Consider the following 23,723-nt stretch of genomic DNA (forward strand, 5'->3'; position numbering starts at 1 on the left):
TCAGAATATGAAGAAAGCGGACTGCTAGATAATGACGATGTAAGTGCTATACAGTATATTCAGTGAGTCCATACTGGGTATGTCCTCTGTTAGCTTTGTCTTTACTTGCATAGTGAATGGTCATGATGAAAAGTGTGAATCTTACGCTGTCAAGGATCAGATCCTCCCTCCCGAGAATCTAAGGATATATTTCCTGAGAAGATGCCTAACGGTGTCTTTCAATTGGGTCATTGTGCAAGATGAATCTAATGTGTATGGGGGACTGTAGAAACCCCTAAAGTACACTGCATGAGCTGGGTATACAGTAGAGGATGTGCCGGAGCTGTTGAGTTTAACTATACTCAAGATAATGTGTTGCTTTTGTCCTATACCTGGGCCATTTGCCGGTTTTCCAAAAATAAATGTAAAAAAAAAATAATAATAAAAAAACAAAAATTATGGAAGTAAAATTAAAAAATAAAATCCACCTTATTTAAAGCCCTCCTTGTGATCTACATTATGTTTCCTGCCATTATTATGTTCCATTTATCTTAAATCTGTCTTGGCTCTGTCTTTCCTGGTGGACATCGACATACCCGTCTCATGCAGTTGGAGTTAGAGACAGCCAGGCGGACTGTGCTATCCTTTTTCTGTAACTCCCATGCAAGTGAATAGGAGCTACAGAAAGGGTATTGCATAGAGAGGTACGTTTTTTTTAAAACCATAGCTCCCATGTGTCACACAGCCCATTTGGCCGTCTCTGTAATCCTGTAATCTTCGGGTCCGCAGCTCCGCAAAAGATAGAACATGTCCTATTCTTGTCCGCAGCTGCCGACAAGAAGAGGCATTTCTATAGGGGTGCCGGGCGGGTGTGTTGCGGATCAGCAATTTGCGGGTCCGCAACACACCACGGACGTGTGAATGGAGCCTTAGTCAGGATTTCCCTGTATAATTACAGGGTTTGTCCAATTAGGACAGTTAATTCTGTATCCACAGGTTAGGTGATAAGTGTCTGATTGGCGGGGGTCCGTGCTCCCAATTTGAATGGAGTGGCCGACATGCATGAGCGTTTGCCACTCCATTCAGCTATACGGACCTACCATAGAGTTACATGCATGTCTGTTGTTCCATTGAAATGAGCATTGGCCCTCATGATTTGCGGGGGGCCCAGCAGTTGGTCCCATACCGATCAGGCACCTATCCTTTTGGATTGGAGATAAGTTGTAATGGGACAATAAATAATTTTCAAACTTAGTTTTTTTTTTTTCCCCCCGTGCTGTGACTTCATCATTACCAATTTTTGCAGTGCTAATCTCCTCACTATCAACCTAACACCTTTACGCTTCTATGTGGAGAATCCAATGTTTGTGTTTGGACTTTTATACTAATAATGAAAGATTTTAGGGTATTTTAGAATATTGCCTTATGTTCATGATATTTTTATGTTAAACTAGGCAACTGTGGACACTGCCAAAATCGTAGAAGCAAGCAAACCAAAAGCTGAAGGTGCTGAAGATGCCATCTTACAGACTAGGACTTACGACCTTTACATTACATATGACAAGTATTACCAGACACCAAGACTTTGGTTATTCGGGTATGACGAGGTATGTACTTAAAGGGATTTTGTGGGATTTACATATTGATGGCCGTTCCTCAGGAGATCAGCAGGGGTCTGACTCCCGGCACCCGCGCCGATCAGTTGTACGAAGATGCCATGGCGCTCCTTGAGCGTTTAGGCATCTTCCTAGGCTACGTAACGTCACGTTCATTGGTCACATGACCTAGACACAGCTCAGTCCTATTCAAGTGAATAGGACTGAGCTGCAATACCAAGCACCGTGGCTATCAAATGGACAGCACTGTGCTTGGTAAGCTGCAAGATGGCTGTGGCACTCACCGGAGCACTGTGGTCTCCTCAAACGGCTAACAAGCGCTGGTGCTGGGAGTTGGACACTGCCGATCTCATATTGACCTTTCCTGAGGCTAGGTCATCAATATGTAAATCCCGGAAAACCCCTTTAATAATTTTACATTGGTCATTGGAGTGTTTCACTAAGAGCTGACATCACTGGTTCCCTGGCAGCACTTGTGCATTCAGGGACACAACACTCCATATGGGCGCTGTCCTCCGGGTTTTCCGTGGCAGGGAACTGAGCATTGTAGTTCCCTGTCACAGTACAGGATCCTGCCTATGGCGCTGCCAAACTCGGTGCCATCATCTTACTGTGTAAATTAACAGGCTGCAGGCACATGTGGTCGTGAAGCGGTTAAAAGGGATCTTAGGTTAACTCCGACTTCTCCATGCTCTCTGCATCCTTTGAACTGTGGTCTCTAAAAATAAAAAAAGTTCCTCTTTAAAAAACTGCTCTTCTTGACGTGTTTCAAAGGTTGCACAACAAAGTTGCTCAAGTGGTAATGGCCGTCCTCATTGCATCAGTTTGGGACGTGCAGTTTCTGCCCGCTAGCTTGTGGAGCAGCACGTCCATGTGGAGGTGTAAATCATTCAATACTTGGGGGACAAGATTTCAGAGGACTGTGTAACTGTGACAACGTTTAATGACACTGCTGTGTAATATCTGTATAAGTGGGAAGTACGCTCTTAACTCCTTCATGACCTTTGGCCTGTATTTAGGGCAGTATTCCATAGTTTTTTTTGCATGATGAGTTGTGGTTTCATTAAAGGGTACAGACACACAGTTAGGTTTTCTAATGAAGCTTTGTAGGCCAGAATCAAAATCGGATCATAAAGGGATAGAAAGCATTAACCTCTTCTCAAACACTGCCAAAACGGATCCGTTTAACTGCGGCATGGAGATCCTCTGCCAGATCTAAAAAAAATGGAATTAACAACGCAAGTGTGAAAGTAGCCTAAAACGCAAGAAAATCGATTAATAAATGTGGTACTGACCTATTACTTCATTCTCTAAGTCAGTAAAATATGGCGGAATTGCATTTTATTTTCAGCTTCCCATTACATTATATCCTATATTAAACGGTGCCCTTAGAAAGTACAACTTGCCCAAAAAAACAAGCTCCCCTACAGATGGCTGATTGAAAAAATAAAAAGGTTATGGATCTGGGAAGGCAGGAAGTAAAAAAAACACAAAAATGGAAAACGTGAAGGGTTAATGGGGTTTTCCGGTGCCCATAGCGTTCCTCAAACTGAAGATTCGTACTTGCATGCTCCATGTTGCTTCTGTACTCCACACTGCCGTTGCGGTCTCCAGTCTGCATGCAGTTTACATATGACTGACCATGGGCATGCTCCAGCCAATGACTGGCTTCAGCTTGTGGCCATAACACAGCTGAAGCCAGTTAGTGGTTTCAGCAGTGCATGTGACCATGCCCAGCCGTATATAAACCGCACGCGGATCAGGAGATGGGGACATTTGAGGCAGTGCAGGGGACAGGAGCAGCGTTCAGCAGGTAACTATGAATCTTCAGTTTCAGAGGGCATGCTGTGGGCATGTGCTTTTAAGGACAGATGACTCCTGACTTTTGCTTCCAGAACTTTATCAGGAAACCTGAACATGGGGCTGTAGCCTTTAAAGTACCTACCGTATAAATAAGTACTTAACTATTATTAAAAATAAATTTTGGGGCAACTACATGGGAAAGAATTGCTTGCTTTTTATGTCATTTACGTACTTAATAAAATAAATAACATTTTGGAAAGTCCATTTTATCAGATGTCTGGACATTGGACACGTGACCCCAGACTACAGCATAAAATCAAGATAGCAAGTTTTCCATGGATCAGTTTCAGTTTGACTCTATATTAGAATAAGAGAATCGAGTGATCTTAATGACTTCAAACAGGGCATGGTACTTGGTACTAGGCTACCCAGGACCAGTATTTAAGAGTCGTGAGTATACCTAGTGATGCAACTAGCCTTCCACCCCCCACCCATTCTCTCCTAACATTACATACAGCACTACAAAACATACAGGATAATACAGCACCACATACCTCTTACATCCAGTGACGTCTGCTCTAATGTAGATGTTGTCTTTCCTCATCTTCTCCATTCGTACCATACTGCCATGATTTCTTTCAGCCATCTCTTCTCTCTGCAGTGTTTGACAGACATCTTGGCTTCCTACTTTTCCATCATCTTCCTGCCACCCCAATAGTGTGCCTGCTGTGCTCCCCAATACTATTACTGCAGAAACATTTCCCCCAAGAAAATATTAGTACCAGGCAGATAGCACCCCCTTCAATAATTATTGGCACGGAGTGTCCTAAAAAATAACTTCACCAAGCAAATATTATCCCTGACACTAAGGCTGGGTTCACACGGGCGTTGCGGGTGACGTGCGAGAACCGATGCGGGTGCGTTGCGGGAAAATGCGTGTTTTTTTCCCCCGCGAGTGCAAAGCGTTTTAATGCGTTTTGCACGCGCGTGAGAAAAATCGGCATGTTTGGTACCCAAACCTGAACCCGGACTTCTTCACAGAAGTTTGGGTTAGGTGTTGTGTAGATTTTATTATTTTCCCTTATAACATGGTTATAAGGGAAAATAATAGCATTCTGAATACAGAATGCTTAGTAAAATAGGGATGGAGGGGTTAAAAAATAAATAATAATTTAACTCACCTCATCCACTTGTTCGCGCAGCCCGGCTTCTCTTCTGTCTTCTTCTTTGAGGACCTGGGAGGAAAAGGACCTGTGGGGACGTCACTGCGCTTATCACATGATCCATCACCATGTTATAAGGGAAAATAATAATGATCGGGTCCCCATCCCGATCATCTCCTTGCAACCATGCGTGAAAATCGCACCACATCCGCACTTGCGATTTTCACGCAGCCCCATTCACTTCTATGGGGCCTGCGTTGCATGAAAAACGCACAATATAGAGCATGCTGCGATTTTCACGCAACGCACAAGTGATGCATGAAAATCACCGCTCATGTGCACAGCCCCATAGAAATGAACGGGTCCGGATTCAGTGCGGGTGCAATGCGTTCACCTCACGCATTGCACCCGCGTGGAAATCTCGCCCGTGCGAATGAGGCCTAATAGTATCGCAAACATATGTCCTCAAAAAATAATTGTGCCAAGCGAATACTGTGCCAGTGCCCCCCACAGTAAAAGTGCTCCCAAAAGTTCCAGCAATAGTAGTAATAATTTGCCAGAGTGTACTTGGTAGTAATAGTGCCTCTAAAGTGCCCCCAATAGTAATAATGTCCCCACTGTGTCCATACTAGTAATCATGTTCTCCATAGTCCCCCAGTAGTAGTAAAGCTCACCATAATGCCCCCCAGTAGTATTATTTTTCCTTAAGGTGTGACAGCAGAAAAATGCCCCCTTATAATGTGACAGTACAAAAATACTCCCTTATAGTGTGCACTAGTAGTAAAAATGCCCCCTTATAATGTGTGCCAGTACAAATAATACCCAGACATAACCCATATAGTGTGTGCCAGTACAAAAAGTACCTCCTCTTAGTGCCCCCAGTAGAGCCAATGTCCCCAGTGCCCACCATAATGTGTGCCAGTACAAAATGCCCCCACCAATCAGATACTTATGACCTATTCAGAGGATAGTAGTTCTGTAAAAAAAATATATATATATATCTTGGAACACCCCTTTTAAAGGGGTAGTCTGAGTTACTTTTTTGTTCTTTGTACGTAAGGCTACTTTCACACTAGCGGCAGGACGGATCCGACAGGCTGTTCACCCTGTCGGATCCATCCTGCCGCTATTTCGCTGTGCTGCCGGACCACTGCTCCGTCCCCATTGACTATAATGGGGACAGGGGCGGAGCTCCAGCGCAGCACGGCGAAAGGCTGCCGGACTAAAAGTACTGCATGTCCGACTTTTTAGTCCGGCGGCCTCTCACCGCGAACTGCCGTGCTGCACCGGAGATCTGCCCCCATTATTGTCAATGGGGACGGAGCGGCGGCAGGACGGATCCGACAGGGTGAACAGCCTGTCGGATCCGTCCTGCCGCTAGTGTGAAAGTACCCTAACTAGTCAGATAAAGGGACTTTACAATTCACTTACTTTATCTCCAGTTGCTGGTTTCTCAGATTTCACTGAGGGTCACATGACCTGAGATGTCAGCCTCTTTCCCTGCTGTGATGATGTTTCGTGCACAAAGCCTAAGAAATCAGATGTGTACACAAGACGTCACTGGGCTGCTGCTGCTGCTCTCTGCCCTATGTCTCCCTCCCACTGGATACTTCAGGAAAGATAAACCCCTTCAGCTGCACAGACTCAAGGCTGAAGGCTTTACTGAGTAGCTGCAGGCAGTGAGGGGACAAATGCTGGGCACAGGAGCTGACAGACTAGAGGAGTTCTGCGCAAGAACAGGTAGGGACAAGATCCTGTGTGTATCAGCAGTGTCATTGTACATCTGGGACTTGTAGTCCTACACATACAACATGCCGCTGACTCTCCCAACAGGCAAACATGTCACTCAGGGCAGCACTTATATTCACTCCCTTAGCAGAGCAGGGGGAGGGGCAGAGATTGTTGTTATTGCAGGTAAGCAAAGGGCCAGAAGAGAACCAGGGAAATTAGTGTTTTTTTGTTTTTTTTTCATCTAAAACTTGCTTAGCTCAGTTATATATTGCTGCCCATCATATTTACAGTGCTACCGTATATTATTTTTTTTCAGAAATATGACAACCCCTTTAACTCTTTTTGCTGTGCCTCCTAAATAATGTAGCTACTGCCTAGCACACAGAACCATCCATGCCCGACACAGAGCATCCCTGTCAGTTCAGTAAAACCAAGTCATTGCTGCTGACAGACACTCTGCTTGTCGGGTAGCTGCTACGGCAATCTGCTGTCAGTGTGGCGATTATTGCTGCTTCTCTCCGGCTCTTTGACCAGCCACCTGGGCAGGGGGCACTGTGAGACTAGACTAGCCCCCCTGCCATCAGTCCTAATTGGGCACAAGCCCATGCCCTCAGCTGCTCCCCTTTATGGCATAAATAGGCCAGCATTAGTTATATTTGAGAATGAAGCTCATATTGCTTTCTTCTTGCATATTCAAATTATTGCTGAGTGTATTTATTTTGTATGATCTAATATCTTTATGGCTTTGAACTTCCAGCAACGTCAGCCGTTGACCGTTGAAAATATGTATGAAGACATTAGCCAAGATCATGTGAAGAAAACTGTGACCATTGAAAATCACCCTAATCTGCCACCACCAGCTATGTGTTCAGTACATCCATGCAGGTACTTCATTGGATGGCATTGTCTAAGGCTTAATGGTTTGAACTGTGTGGTAGTCCAGAAGCTCTCTCTTCTCGCCACACACATGCAGCAGTGGCAATGTGGATGTTATGGCTGCTTGTCACCTACACAGAGAGGGGCTACTAATGTTCACTCTTATGCCCTTACATTCTCCTGTAAAATGCTTGATACACTGTAAAATTCATTGTTCTCCCAATTATCGTAAGACTCCCAGGCTCTGAGGCAGCCAAGCAGCCCCAAACTGTGATGCTTCCTCCACCATGCTTCTCAGTTGGTTTTGGTGTTGGCGTGGAGTGTTCTTTGTTGACCAAACCTAGCATTGTGCATCTCTGATAAAATTAAAGTTCACTTTTTTATTGTTCTGTCTATAGAACATTTTCCTGGGAGAATTATGTAACATCCAGGTGGTCTTGGTAAAACTTGAGATGGATCACAATGTTTTTTTTTTTTTTTTTTTACATCAGCAGCTTCTTCTGTGGTATCCTTCCATGAACGCCATTATTCAGTGTTTTTCTTATTGTGGACACATGAACAATGGGGTTTGCAGCTTGCAGTTTTCTGTAGGTCTTTTGCTGTTACCATTGGATTCTTTCTCACATCTTTCAGAATTGTTCATTGTGCTCTTGGAGTGGTCCTAACAAGATACCCATTTCTAAGGAGTGTAGCAACAGTTCTGAATTTTCTCCATTGGTTAACCATTCATTGATGTACACCCAGATCTTTATCAATGCTTTTGTAGCCATTTCAAGCTTCATGCATCTCGGTAACCCTTCTAAGTTCTGGCAGAACAAGTTTGTGAGTAACCAGGCTACATGTGTCTTTAGTTAACAGCCAAACCACCACTGAAACCTACTGTTCCAATCCTATCTCCTTAAAGGGGTTCTTTGTGAATTAAGAAAATGAAAATACTTAAATAATACTTTATTATAAATGTATTCCCAAATACCTTTCATTTGTTATAATGGCTCGTTTTGTCTAGGAAGCAATCATTAGGAGAAATAAAATGGCTGCCGTCCTATTAGTACACACAAAACCTGTCCTAATCACACAGCAGGACAAGTTACTTTACAACACTGAGGTAAAGAGCTGCCTCATCCTCCTCTCTGCTCTACTTGTCAGGGGTTATGATCCTGAATACAGTTTTTAATATGAGCTTCAGCTGAATCTCTGTAGGAATGGAGTTCAAGAGGAGACATGAAGTATAGAGGATGGTGGAGATATGAGTAATGAGCAGCATTTGTATGCAGTCTCCATTACCACAGTCTGTCTTCTCCGTCCTCTCTGTACTTCATGTCTCCTAATGAGCTTCTTTCCTTCAGAGATTCAGCTGTATTCAGGATCATAATCCCTGACGAGCAGAGAGGAAGATGAGGCAGTTCTTTAGCTCAGTGTTGAGTAATTTGTCCTGCTGTGTGATTAGGACAGGTTTTGTGTGTACTAATAGGATGGCGGCCATTTTTATTTATTTTCTCCTAATGAGGGAGCCTAGACAAATCGAACCATTATAGCTAATGAAAGGTATTTGGGAATATATTTATAATAAAGTAATATTTAGGTGTTTTCATTTTCTTAATTCCCGTAGAACCTCTTTAAGGACTCATGCACACGAACATATATTTAAAGGGCTTCTGTCACCCCACAAAAGTCGTTTTTTTTTTTTTTTTTTTGATAGTTACATTCCTTATAGCGCGATATAGGAGAATATAATCTTGTCACTTACTTTCATGCGGCCGTTTCTTTAGAAAACGAAGTTTTATAATATGTAAATCCGGTCTCTACCAGCAAGTAGGGCGTCTACTTGCTGGTAGCCGCAGCAGAAAACCGCCCCCTCACGGTGTTGATTGACAGGGCCAGCCGTGATCTCCTCCGGCCGGCCGGCCCTGTCAGTATTTCAAAAATCGCGCGCCTCTGTTCATTCGGCGCAGGCGCTCTGAGATGAGGAGGCTCGTCTCCTCAGAACTCCCTCAGTGCGCCTGCGCCGATGACATCAACGAAAGAGAAGACGTCATCAGCGCAGGCGCACTGAGGGAGTTCTGAGGAGACGAGCCTCCTCATCTCAGAGCGCCTGCGCCGAATGAACAGAGGCGCGCGATTTTTGAAATACTGACAGGGCCGGCCGGAGGAGGAGATCACGGCTGGCCCTGTCAATCGACACGGCGAGGGGGCGGTTTTCTGCTGCGGCTACCAGCAAGTAGACGCCCTACTTGCTGGTAGAGAACGGATTTACATATTATAAAACTTCGTTTTCTAAAGAAACGGCCGCATGAAAGTAAGTGACAAGATTATATTCTCCTATATCGCGCTATAAGGAATGTAACTATCAAAAAAAAAAAAAAGACTTTTGTGGGGTGACAGAAGCCCTTTAATTTTTTTTTCCTGGGTCTGTTCTGTTTTTGTTTTTAATTTTTGCAAAACAAAGAAATTACTCCTTGTACATTCCATGTTCCTCAAAAAAATAGAATATGTCGTCTTATTGTCCGCATTACGGACAAGGATAGGACTGTTCTATTAGGGGCCGGCTGTTCCGTTCTGCAAAATGTGTAATCTACATGGCTGGTATCTGTGTTTTGCAGATCCGCAAAACATCCAACAGTCATGTGTATGAGCCCTAATTGAAACACTTTTTGCCAGTTAGCTCTTGGAGAAGTCATTACTTACCTTTTTCTCCTTGTGAATATGTATCCACTGTACTGATGATCAAGAAGACATGAATGGTACAACTGTTTGTGCATACTTAGATTGGGTTTGACTTGCATAACAATCAAACCACATTTTATTATTAACCGTGCAGAAATCTGGGCAGTACCAAAGTGTTTTTTTTTATTTAACCAACTTTGAATAAGTCATTAAAGCTCTGTTCAGTTGTGTGATGCACAAATGGGGGGGGTTTCTTATTAGTAGCTTGTGACCTGCAGTGTATTTCTAAATAGGAAACCTTTCCCACCGGTCATTGCTCAGTAATGACTCAAGTTCAAGAAGTTAAGAATATGAAAAGTGATTGTGAAAACACTTTGTTGCAAAAATTGTTCTTTTTTACACAACACCTAACAATGTTTTTTTTTTTGTTTTTTGTTTTTATAGGCATGCAGAAGTTATGAAGAAAATAATTGAGACAGTTGCAGAAGGTGGAGGAGAGTTGGGGGTTCACATGTATCCTTTCTTCCTATTGTATGCAGTACTGTACATGTCACTGCCTTTCTGCATCACACTGCTGTGTAGATCTCCAACTGTAGATGATAAAAACGTAATGATCCTGCAGCATCTTAGATGTATATTATCATGTTCTGCAGCAGCTGAGACACAACTGTATGATGTTTATGAAGTGAGTGTATATAATGTAACTGTAACTCAGGGAGTTTATAATATCCCTCATTGCTATCGAACCTATGGTGTATGGCACTTAATGCACAGGCTCTGATAAGCTTGTCATCTATATGGTACCTTCCTACATTGCAGCGGCCACGTGCAACTGAAACCATGGCCACATGTGGTGGGTGGGGCTTTCAGAAAGTTTAATTGACTTAACAATTTTGCCCATAATATTGCAGAAACCCCACAAAACCATATGGCCATTATCATGCATGTCGGCATGGTTTTATTTGCATGCATCCACCTCGTCATGGGGACATACTTACTATATGAACCCTCTCACCTCACCCCACCCCACCCCCTCCCTTTAGATATGCTCCTTGATAGAAAATCAAAGGGATTTTCTATCAGGAATCAGACTTTTGACAATCGGGGGGTTAGATTTTTATTGTCTGTCACTTAAAGAGGTCCTGTCACTACAAAATGAAATGCAATCTGAAAGCACCATGTTTTAGATTAGGAGGAGCAGAGCAGATTGAAATAGTTTTATGGGAAAAGATCAGTAAAACTAATATTTTATACATTTATATCTCTGCTTCTTCCACCTTCTGTGAACAGCTATCGGTATAGGAGGAAGGGGTTATCAGTGACTGACGGGTATCTCTCTATAGTGCTGTCAGTCACTGATAACACCTCCCTTCTGTACCAATAGCTCTTCACAGGAGGTGGAAGAAACAGAGATAAATTACAAGTTTTACTGAATTTTCCCACAAAGCTATATATCAATCCGCTCACTTTCTCCTGCTCTATAGCATGGTGATTTCAGATTGCACTGCATTGGGGTGACAGTTCCTCTTTAAGAGCAATGAATGGCAATTCATGGTATGGTATTCGGAAAGAATAGCAGCAACCAGAAGACTGCCCCAATATCACTGTTAATGCTTTCCTGTAAAAGCTGTAGGCAGAAAATAGTACTGCCTCCAGGTCTCTCCCTGGAATTGCTAGACCTTGATAGCACTGTTTCTATCTCTCAATAAATTTCCGATTCTTTTTGACCACTGTCGGGGGGTAATAATTCAATTAAGAATTATTAATTATGGTCATAAAAATAATTAACCATAAAAAAATAAAATTTATAAAAATTGTCATAAATTCTTAAAATCATGACCTGGTGAATTGTAGACAACCTAATTGATACAATTCACATCTGAGTCCGACTATTTCCTCAGATAAATAAGTTCTTTTTGACGTGAGATGACGTTAATGATAAAATGTAGTTCTACATTATACAATAATATACAGGTATTATAAAAATATGCAGATTTATTGGTTACAAGATTATAAACATATATAAGTAAATAAACACACTGATACATGCAAATGAATATATATAGCGTTAATATAAAGCATTACAAGCTTAACATGTGAGTGGAAATAACTTGTCACATTATAACCAACCTATTATTAGGTTAGGATATCAAAATATGAACATAAGTTATATACATCACTTCTGTTCAGAGAAAACCTCATGCTATCAGGATGGGCATGTCTAATCCTAGACATCATTATAGAATGCTAAATACATTCTGCCCCCCTAACCAACTACACATCACATGACTTCAAGATGGGCAAATCCATCCAAGGATATAACTTAGAAGAGATAACTGTATCCTTCCGCCCCATCCTGGACTATTTTCACATATATAACATTGGTAAGACTATTAAGACAAATAACAGGGATCTAGGATTTTGCTAGACCATATCTTAAATGGGAAGGACATGAAATAAGTCCTTCCTGTGGGAATCCATCACTTAGCTTGGCGAAGAATGTTCTATCTATATATATATATATATATATATATATATATATATATATATATATATATATATATATATATATATATATATATATATATATACATATATACACTGCTCAAAAAAATAAAGGGAACACAAAAATAACACATCCTAGATCTGAATTAATTAAATATTCTTCTGAAATACTTTGTTCTTTACATAGTTGAATGTGCTGACAACAAAATCACACCAAAAAAAAAAATGGAAATCAAATTTTTTAACCCATGGAGGTCTGGATTTGGAGTCACACTCAAAATTAAAGTGGAAAAACACACTACAGGCTGATCCAACTTTGATGTAATGTCCTTAAAACAAGTCAAAATGAGGCTCAGTATTGTGTGTGGCCTCCACGTGCCTGTATGACCTCCCTACAACGCCTGTGCATGCTCCTGATGAGGTGGCGGACGGTCTCCTGAGGGATCTCCTCCCAGACCTGGACTAAAGCATCTGCCAACTTCTGGACAGTCTGTGGTGCAACGTGACGTTGGTGGATAGAGCGAGACGTGATGTCCCAGATGTGCTCAATTGGATTCAGGTCTGGGGAACGGGCGGGCCAGTCCATAGCATCAATGCCTTCGTCTTGCAGGAACTGCTGACACACTCCAGCCACATGAGGTCTAGCATTGTCTTGCATTAGGAGGAACCCAGGGCTAACCGCACCAGCATATGGTCTCACAAGGGGTCTGAGGATCTCATCTCGGTACCTAATGGCAGTCAGGCTACCTCTGGCGAGCACATGGAGGGCTGTGCGGCCCTCCAAAGAAATGCCACCCCACACCATTACTGACCTAATGCCAAACCGGTCATGCTGGAGGATGTTGCAGGCAGCATAACGTTCTCCACGGCGTCTCCAGACTCTGTCACGTCTGTCACATGTGCTCAGTGTGAACCTGCTTTCATCTGTGAAGAGCACAGGGCGCCAGTGGTGAATTTGCCAATCTTGGTGTTTTCTGGCAAATGCCAAACGTCCTGCACGGTGTTGGGCTGTAAGCACAACCCCCACCTGTGGACGTCGGGCCCTCATATCACCCTCATGGAGTCTGTTTCTGACCGTTTGTGCAGACACATGCACATTTGTGGCCTGCTGGAGGTCATTTTGCAGGGCTCTGGCAGTGCTCCTCCTGTTCCTCCTTGCACAAAGGCGGAGGTAGCGGTCCTGCTGCTGGGTTGTTGCCCTCCTACGGCCTCCTCCACCTCTCCTGATGTACTGGCCTGTCTCCTGGTAGCGCCTCCATGCTCTGGACACTACGCTGACAGACACAGCAAACCTTCTTGCCACAGCTCGCATTGATGTGCCATCCTGGATAAGCTGCACTACCTGAGCCACTTGTGTGGGTTGTAGACTCCGTCTCATGCTACCACTAGAGTGAAAGCACCGGCAGCATTCAAAAGTGACCAAAACATCAGCCAGGAAGCATAGGAACTGAGAAGTGGTCTGTGGTCACCACCTGCAGAACCACTCCTTTATTGGGGGTGTCTTGCTAATTGCCTATAATTTCCACCTGTTGTCTATCCCATTTGCACAACAGCATGTGAAATTGATTGTCACTCAGTGTTGCTTCCTAAGTGGACAGTTTGATTTCACAGAAGTGTGATTGACTTGGAGTTACATTGTCTTGTTTAAGTGTTCCCTTTATTTTTTTGAGCAGTGTGTGTATATATATATATATACAATTATTTAATGCTTTGCTAGATTATGAGTCTAGATTCTTCTGCAGGTAGAATGAAGCCTCACAATATCCTAAGACTACATCTCAATATGGAGATGATCAATTAATTTAATCATTTATTTATTCGCCAATCTAGATGGTATAATTTCACCCACACTATCAAATTAGTCTTAATAAAATGAAATATCATTTTTTTTTTTCTGTGTCTCTTACCAAGTCCTAGTAGGAATCTCACTTCTGCTCCTAGGAAAGCTGGGTGGTCCATCATAGCACATCTCATTATGGCTTTCATTTAGATAGACCTCTCTAGAGAGCTCCACTTCTCTCTCTTCCTTTTTTTTAATCTCCAGCTCTCGCCTCTCTTTTTTTCTTGCTAGCTCTCTCCTCCCATGCTACTCCGCACACGAATAATTATTCCCCCCCTTATCTAAGAATCATCCCCTTTAGGTTAGGGATTCCCAATCAGGTAAGGTGGGTGTATTCGCATGCTAATAACATCATGACGTTGTATCAATTCCTAATATGGTATAGAATAAATAATGAAATAATATAATGTTGCCCATCTGCCTCCAGATGGCACTGTGGTACCGTAAGTGAACATCCCAACTTTTAAGCATTAAAATTAAATATCTAATAATATGTTTATATGAACTCGTTGACCTTTCTTACTATAAATCATTGAGGAAGGTCTTTCCTGACACTTTTAATTACCTATATCCTGGACTTGTTGGAGTTGACTGTCTTCTCCTATCTTTTTGAAATATAGGTTGAGCGGCTTTGATGCTTGGCATCGGAACTTGTACATTTCATTTATCTACATCCATGAATAACTATTATTTTGAAATGGCATTTACTTCTCCCAGAAACCCAATTAACTTAAACTTACTTTGTTTCTGTACCTTCTAAATGGTAAATACATGGTATAACATATATATAAATCGATACATTGTTACACATAGATAACACATTATATGAATTATTGATTAACATATGTTGTAAACTAAATATGCCATGCAAAGATATATATAATATAATTATGAATATATAAATTGAACCTCTTATAGCAGGTGTGCCCCAAGGATATGAGTTCCTTATCAAGTAACCTTGTTCCCTCCAGACAGACATGTTTTAGGGAGTTGACTTACTCCTTAACAGATGGTCTCATATATTTAGCACTAACTTTTAAATACAATGTCCATTTATGTTCCCAATTATAATTTTTTATTTTATATAAACTGAACTTGCCATGAACTCATCTTGGCTTTTTCAGCCATATAATATAACTTTGGTTCAGGCTGATCTTATTCTTAAAGGCAATGAGATGAGCATTCATTTTGATTATAATGTCATTAGATAATATTGTATATGTATGAAAATGCCCAACACCACGGGAGTCGAAGCTCAAAAACGTTTTGTCTTAAGTACATTGAAAAAAACACATATACTGTTTATTACACAACGAAAAAGCCGGTACATGAAAAGATCCACAAAGGGTGAGACCCCAGTAATCATATACCATACATCCAAGACCAGTGCAAGACTGGAATATGCAGTTCAGTTCTGGGCACCAGTCCATAGAAAGGATGCCCTGGAGCTGGCAACAGTACAGAGCAGAGCAACTAAACTGATAAGGGGCACGGAGGGTCTTAGTTATGAGGAAAGATTAATAGAATTCAATTTATTTAGTCTTGAGAAGAGGCTTCTTAGGGGAGACATGATTAACCTATACAAATATATAAATGGGCCATACAAAAATATGGTGAAAAGCTGCCTGCATCTGGAGAAGAAAAAGTTCAGTCTCCAGGGGCGTCAAGGCTTCTTTACTGTTTGGGCTGTAAATCTGTGGAATAGTCTACATCAGGAGGTGGTCACAGCAGGCTTTGATAATTTCCTACAACTTAATAGCACTAATGCTTATGAAAATTTGTAGAAGTCTGGGTCTCTCTCCCTTTTTCTGAAATTCACATCCCCCACCCATCCCTTGTTTGAATTCAATGGACTTGTCGTTATTTAAATTATTTTGTTTTAACCATATTAACTATGTAAGACCAATTAAAATTCACAGGACAATGCCAAGAAACATTCATAAAAAGCACAATGTGTACATAGTATACTCCAATGTAGAGCACACCCGATGCGCATTTCACCTTGTCTAGTGCATAGTGTCCTGTACTGCTGACGGGGTTACCTTCTGGGATTAATTATGTAGGCACAGATATTACTACGCCTTTATTTTTGGATGTGTTGTGAATCACGCTGCATCATCTCTCATCACATATTACTAACCAGGATCTTTCTGAGTAACTAGTGAGAAAGTGTGTCTGCTGAAGAAACTAAAAGATGAGTGTTTTACCAGAAGAACAGAGTGTTCCCTGTCCAACTGGAAGAATAATGGGGATGGTTAAGAGTTTTATTGAATTTATAAATGTACTGTTTGCATAAAAAAAAATTAAATTATGTCTTTTGAAAAATCCAAAAAAAGTAAGGGAGTCATTTACTAACTAATATATGCCAGTTTTCCGGCGTATATCTGTCTCAGATTGTGGTGTAATGGTAATCTGCGCAGCAATCTGTGACTTTTCCCAGCTCGCACCAGGTCTAAACAAGGGGGTGGGCTGCCAGGCCCGTGTCATTTATCATTTTTTACACCTGTTTTAGGCGTAGTTATACCAGCTAGGGAGCTGGTATAGATTTAGACCAGCAGTGGATGCGTCGAAGTTATGTAGATGCCTGCGCTTCTACATAACTTGAGCGGATCCAGCGCAGGGGTTATTAAGACTTGCATCTAAAACACCAGTTTTAATAAATGACCCACTAAGTGTTTTTATTCCTTGCCCTGTTTGAGAACCGTATTTAAGCTTGGTGTAAGTAATACATTTTCTACACATATTATGTTCCTTAACTTGATCTTACTAGGTACCTTCTCATTTTTCTAAAATTTGTACAGGCTGTCATTCCCACTATAGAATACGATTACACGCGGCATTTTACAATGTAACTGCTATTGTCTATTTGCAAGTTCCATTACTGCTCCAATTTTTAATGACGGATCCATAAATATGTATTTTTTTTTTTTATTTTTTTTTTTCATACATCCAAATCTGCAACCTTTCTGTAATATATAATATGCTTCTTTGATTAAATTTCTGCATTTAAACATTTTCCAGTTATATTGTTTAATGTTTATTCATAGCATGAAATGGAAAAAGTATTGGCTATAGACCTAAAGCCCCATTCACCCGTCAGTGTTTTGGTCAGTGATTTCCATTAGTGATTGTGAGCCAAAACCTGGAGTGGAGCCTCCACAGACATAAGGTATAAGGCCTTTTTCACACGGGCGTTGCGGAAAAATGTGCGGGTGCGTCGCGGGAACACCCGCGATTTTTCCGCGCGAGTGCAAAACATTGTAATGCGTTTTGCACTCGCGTGAGAAAAATCGTGCGTGTTTGGTACCCAAACTTCTTTACAGAAGTTCGGGCTTGGGATCGGTGTTCTGTAAATAGTATTATTTTCCCTTATAACATGGTTATAAGGGAAAATAATAGCATTCTGAATACAGAATGCATAGTAAAACAGCGCTGGAGGGGTTAAAAAAAATAAAAAATCATTTAACTCACCTTAATCCATTTGCTCGCGTAGCCGGCATCTCCGTTTGTCTCTTTTACTGTATAGGACCTGTGGTGAGCATTAACTATAGTTCAAGGACCTGGGATGACGTCACTCTGGTCATCACATGGTACGTCACATGATCTTTTACCATGGTGAATCACCATGGTAAAAGATCATCTGACGTACCATGTGATGACTGGAGTGACGTCATCCCAGGTCCTTGAACTATAGTTAATGCTCACCACAGGTCCTATACAGTAAAAGAGACAAACGGAGATGCCGGCTACGCGAGCAAATGGATTAAGGTGAGTTAAATGATTTTTTTATTTTTTTTTAACCCCTCCAGTGCTGTTTTACTATGCATTCTGTATTCAGAATGCTATTATTTTCCCTTCTAACCATGTTATAAGGGAAAATAATAATGATCGGGTCTCCATCCCGATCGTCTCCTAGCAACCGTGCGTGAAAATCGCACCGCATCCGCACTTGCTTGCGGATGCTTGCGATTTTCACGCAACCCCATTCATTTCTATGGGGCATGTGTTACATGAAAAACGCACAAAGAGGAGCATGCTGCGATTTTCACGCAACGCAAAAGTGATGCGTGAAAATCACCGCTCGTGTGCACAGCCCCATAGAAATGAATGGGTCGGTATTCAGTGCGGGTGCAATGCGTTCACCTCCCGCATCGCATCCGCGCGGAATACTCGCTCGTGTGAAAGGGGCCTTAGGCCCCTTGCAGACGAGTGTGTCCAGATGCGTTGCGTCTGCAATCAGGGAAAATTGTGCAAGTAGGTACGCAATTGCAGTCAGTTTTGATTGCGTTCCTATGTTCAGTTTTTATCGCGCGGGTGCAATGCGTTTTGCACGCGAGTGATAAAAGAACTGACTATGGTATCCGAACCCGGGCTTCTTCACTGAAGTTCGGGCTTGGGATCGGTGTTCTGTATATTTTATTATTTTCCATTATAACGTGGTTATAATGGAAAATAATATCATTCTTTAATTCAGAATGCTAAGTAAAAGGTCCATTGTAGGGTTAAAAAAAAATAAAAAATTTAACTCTCCTCATACACTTGATCGCGCAGCCGGGTTCTTTTTCTTTTTCTTTCTTTTTCTTTTTCTTTATCCCCACAATGGACCCTTTACTTAGCATTCTGAATTAACCACACAGGTTTATACCCCCCTAGTGACCAGGCCCTTTTTTTTAAAAAAAAATCGGCACTTCACAACTTTAACGGTTTATTGCTCGGTCATGCAACTTGGCACCCAAATGAATTTTACCTCCTTTTCTTCTCACAAATACAGCTTTCTTTTGGTGGTATTTGATTGCTGCTGACATTGTTCGTTTTTCTGATATTAATCAAAATAGACCGCAATTTTCTCAAAAAATGTGTATTTTTAACTTTTTCTGGTAAAATTGTTCAAATATAATTACATTTCTATACAAGTTTGTGTCAGAATTTATTGTGCTACATGTCTTTGATAAAAAAAAAATCCAATAAGTGTATATTTATTGGTTTGCGCAAAAGTTATAGCATTTACAAACTATGGTACAAAAATGTGAATTTCCGCATTTTGAAGCAGCTCTGACTTTCTGAGCACCTGTCATGTTTCTTGAGGTGCTAGAATGCCAGGATAGTATAAATACCCCCAAATGACCCCATTTTAGAAAGAAGACACCCCAAAGTATTCGCGGCGGGGCATGGTGAGTTCATGTATGATTTAATTTTTTTTCACAAGTTAGAGGAAAATGACACTTTCTGAGGAAAAAAAAATAATAATAAAGTTTCCATTTCTGCTAACTTCTGGCAAAAAAAAATAAAAAATCTCCCACGGACTCACTATGCCCCTCAGTGAATACCTTGGGGTGTCTACTTTCCGAAATGGGGTCAATTTGTGGGGTGTGTTTACGGTTCTGGCATTTTGGGCGGGGCTAAATTGTGAGCAACCCTGTAAAGCCTAAAGGTACTTGTTGGACTTTCGGCCCCTTTGCGCATCTAGGCTGCAAAAAAGTGTCACATGTGGTATCGCCGTACACCGAAGAAGTAGGGCAATGTGTTTTGGGGTGTATTTTTACATATACACATGCTGGGTGAGAGAAATATCTCTGTAAATTGACAACTTTGTATAAAAAAAAAATGTAAAAAGTTGTCATTTACAGAGATATTTCTCTCACACAGTATGGGTATATGTAAAAATACACCCCAAAACACATTGCCCTACTTCTCCTGAGTACGGCGATACCACATGTGTGACACTTTTTTGCAGCCTAGGTGCGCAAAGGGGCCCAAATTCCAAAGAGCACCTTTCGGATTTCACAGGGCATTTTTACGCATTTGGATTCCGTGAGGGGTATGGTGAGTTCATGTAAGATTTTATTTTTTGTCACAAGTTAGTGGAATATGAGACTTTGTAAGAAAAAAAAAAGAGGCCTGATCGGGCGAACACTGCGTCTCTAGGTAATCAGGTTATTGTATCAATGTGCAGTGGAACATCTGCTAATAATTCAGCACTTTTTACAGATGCTGCACCACTACTCCAGTGGCTGTGTCTGGCATTGCAGCTCATCCTCCGTCATGTGAACTGTACTAGATGAAAGTGACGCTGTTTTTAGCTTGCTTAGCGGTTACGTATTTCGCATTGCACCTTTTGTATATGGTGATGAGTACAGTAATGCGTGAACTTGTCAGTAATGTTACAGGGATGTTGTATTAAAAGGTATAGTGCTGATGCGTAGTAACTTTAGTCAGAGCACATACAATTCTACAGGTCCAGTACATATTCTGTTTATCTAGTAGACAGGTTGCACTAAGTAAGCAGCACAATGTTTAAAAGAGTAAACAGGAGGTTAATAGTTAATCAGAGAGCAGGCTTCTGGACAAACGCATCACAATATGTACTTTTGGCAGTTTGCTGATATAGTGATTCATTTTAGGCAAAAATGAATCTTTGTTATGACATACCGTTCCTAGCACCAGATAAAGAAAAACAAGATATTCTTTCATCGCTCTAAGATTGGGAAAAACCTTGTATCATAAATGAATAAAATGATGGATCCAAATACAGGGCAACATCGAATTCCCACTAGTTCATTAAAATATGAGAATAAAACGTGTTAAGATTCCCATTGTGGAGCTTGATGGTGACACGTTTGATGAATTCCCTTCGTTTAATATGCTCACAAACCTGAAATTGCTCCATTTCACAGGTTGATTATTATGTCAGTATAATTCTGTAGAAGTAAGATTATGTGACACGCAACATTATAAATCAGTATAATGCCATGCTCTCATGCAAAATGTCGGTAACAGGAAATCACACACTCACTCCGTACAGGACACCCTCGCCTGAAAGAGGCCTAAAGGTACTGTCATAAATGGTAGCCACACAGAGCTGAGCTTCGGCCTCTGTCTGACAGCACCCTTAGGCCGGGTTTACACACTCTAGGTGCCACATGTGCCGAAACCCGATTTTTCCCCTGGCACATGTGGCACTTAGCGGCTGTAAAATCTTTGCACTTCACCTGCCCAGTGCTGGTTAAAGGAACATTTTGTGAATCTATGCTGGGAAACAAGTTGTTCAGTGGTGGGCCCTCACAGGAGTGACGTGGTCTGCATCCATAGTGATTACACCACTGGTTATATCTTTGTACATCTCGTTTCACTTACGGCTTATTCCTCTGTATTTAGGTCACATAACCATTGTAAATAAGTATAAATTCATTTATTCTGTTAGTTTGAGACAATCTACTGTACATGTAACAAGGCCAACAGGACATGGGGACCCACTGAGCCACTTGGGGCTAAACAAGGGGGAGAAATTTAAGGGATTGTCTTTTCTTCATCACTTCACTCCCCAAGGTGCTAAACCTCTACCCGCAGAGTAGTCTCCGGTAGCAATGTCTGGCCTCATAGATAAGCAGAAGTCATCAAGCAGTGGGACTCGGACAGCCGGCAGGAACCATAATCAGATGGTGCACAGGTAAAGGTCAGGGCACGCAGCAGACAAGAAGACGTGGTTAAGTGAGCAAGCTAGGTCGATATTAGTTACAACTGGAACTGGCACACCTTTGCAAACACAAATCAAAAGGTCTTTCTTACTCAGGAAGAATGCTGGTGCAGGGTCCTTAAAGGAGTTTTCTAGGAATAATTACTTATTATGGCCCCTAGCCTGCGTTGCCTATTGAAAGATTCATAGTTACCTGCTCCCCACCACTACAGTCCTATTTGCTGGCTTCCATTTGTCCATCCCCTTCCATTCACTATCCCCAGCATTTTTTTTTCCGTCTGGGGTATGGTCACAGTCACCTTTGACACTGTAGCCAATGGCTGGATGCAGCAGGAGAGCGGTGGTGAAGAACAGGACACTGGTGAAACACCATAGCAACGTTATTTGATACCATAATATCAATACCATTGGTGCTCGGTAAAATCTGTGTTTTAGAAAATACAGTAACTGGTGCTTAAAATTTTTGACCTCTTTGGTAATGGCACTTAATTTTTTTCACATTCAAGTGACACAACTTACATAGTAACATAGTACATAAGGCCCGAAAAAAGACATTTGTCCATCCAGTTTGGCCTGTTATCCTACAAGTTGATCCAGAGGAAGGCAAAAAAAAACTTGTGAGGTAGAAGCCAATTTTCCTCACTTAAGGGGAATAAAAAATTCCTTCCCGACTCCAATCAGCCAATCAGAATATCTCCCTGGATCAACGACCCCTCTCTAGTAGCTATATCCTGTAATATTATTACGCTCTAGAAATACATCCAGGCCCCTCTTGAATTCCTTTATTGTACTCACCATCACCACCTCCTCAGGCAGAGAGTTCCATAGTCTCGCTGCTCTTACCGTAAAGAATCCTTTTCTATGTTTAATCCTTCTTGATATTCATCCTCTTGAAATTCTCATCTGTACAAAAAAGAAATAAAAAGGAGGAAAAAAAACAGAAGAGAAAAAAAAGATATAGTTAAGGCCTCATGCACACGACTGTATTTTGTTTCCGTGTTCGCTGTTCTTTTTGCGGATAGGATGCGGACCCATTCATTTTAATGGGTCCGCAAAAAACACGGACAGCACACCGTGTGCTGTCCAAATCAGTATGTCCGTTCTGCTGCTCCGCAAAAAAAATGGTGCATGTCCTATTTTTTTTTTCTAGTTTCCGGACAAGGATAGGTATTATCACAATGGATCCGCAAAAAAAAACGCATCTGCAAAAAAAAAAACGGATGCCATACAGAACATCATCCGTTTTTTTTTGCGGACCGCAAAACACATATGGTCGTTGCATGTAGCCTAAGAATGAGAAATAGAAATAAAATGATGCATTATATGCAAAAGGAATCCTTCATACATAGGTAAAGATGAGCAGAAGACATATTCACAGAAAATGCATGGAAACCACATTAAAAACGCACCTGCGTTTTTTGTAATATGAACTTATGTTTTTATTTTTTAGTCTTGATATATCATTGCGATTATTCGTATTAAGTTTTTTCTTAATGGCATTTGTTATATTTTAAGAAGTCCAAGTTTGCCTAACTCCAGTCCAGATATTAGAGAAGAATATCCATATTGGCAAATTCCGTCAATTAAGGAATGACACTATAAAAATCTAATGGAGCATGCACTTGGTAATGACCACTGAAGAAGGAACGTGTCCGCTCCGAAACGCGTCTGGTGAATACAACTGCGGCTATTTGTGGTTGTGTGGTTATCAACAATTATCACTTCCTTTTTTTATCCATTCATCTATGCAACATATCACTTAGAAGTACGCCGATCAATTATCAGTGGAACATACAACAGAGCAGACCCCTCGTTCAATAAGGAGATAGAGGCTGACTGAGGACACTGCCCCCTACCACGTGGGACGCCACGTGGGACGCCACATGGGACGCCGGGAGAGTGGTTGAGCAATCCAGCAAGCCCGCATCAGCAGAAGCAAGGGTAACATTGGAGGTAATTTCAAATCGACACAATAATACGGAGTTGTAATGTAGAAAGAAGTTGAGAAAAATCCAGCTCCACTTTAAAGGAATTGCGTTTATTCAGCTTGCGGTTAAAAACTCATCCAAGAA

General features: G+C 41.5%; 1 protein-coding gene across 1 annotated transcript in view; it reads left to right on the forward strand.

Moving 5' to 3' along the window:
- The window catches only part of ATG3 (autophagy related 3), a 52,013-nt gene extending 34,820 nt beyond the window's left edge, over positions 1 to 17,193 (forward strand). The window contains exons 9-13 of the mRNA XM_040423825.1: positions 5 to 39; positions 1,434 to 1,586; positions 7,050 to 7,177; positions 10,277 to 10,345; positions 16,948 to 17,193. Coding sequence (XP_040279759.1) covers positions 5 to 39; positions 1,434 to 1,586; positions 7,050 to 7,177; positions 10,277 to 10,345; positions 16,948 to 17,029 — 467 coding nt within the window. The 3' untranslated portion in view covers positions 17,030 to 17,193. The remainder of the gene's footprint in view (positions 1 to 4; positions 40 to 1,433; positions 1,587 to 7,049; positions 7,178 to 10,276; positions 10,346 to 16,947) is intronic.
- Positions 17,194 to 23,723: the final 6,530 nt, after the last annotated feature.

Source organism: Bufo bufo, chromosome 3 (genome assembly GCF_905171765.1).
Source record: "Bufo bufo chromosome 3, aBufBuf1.1, whole genome shotgun sequence".
Lineage (NCBI taxonomy): Eukaryota > Metazoa > Chordata > Amphibia > Anura > Bufonidae > Bufo > Bufo bufo.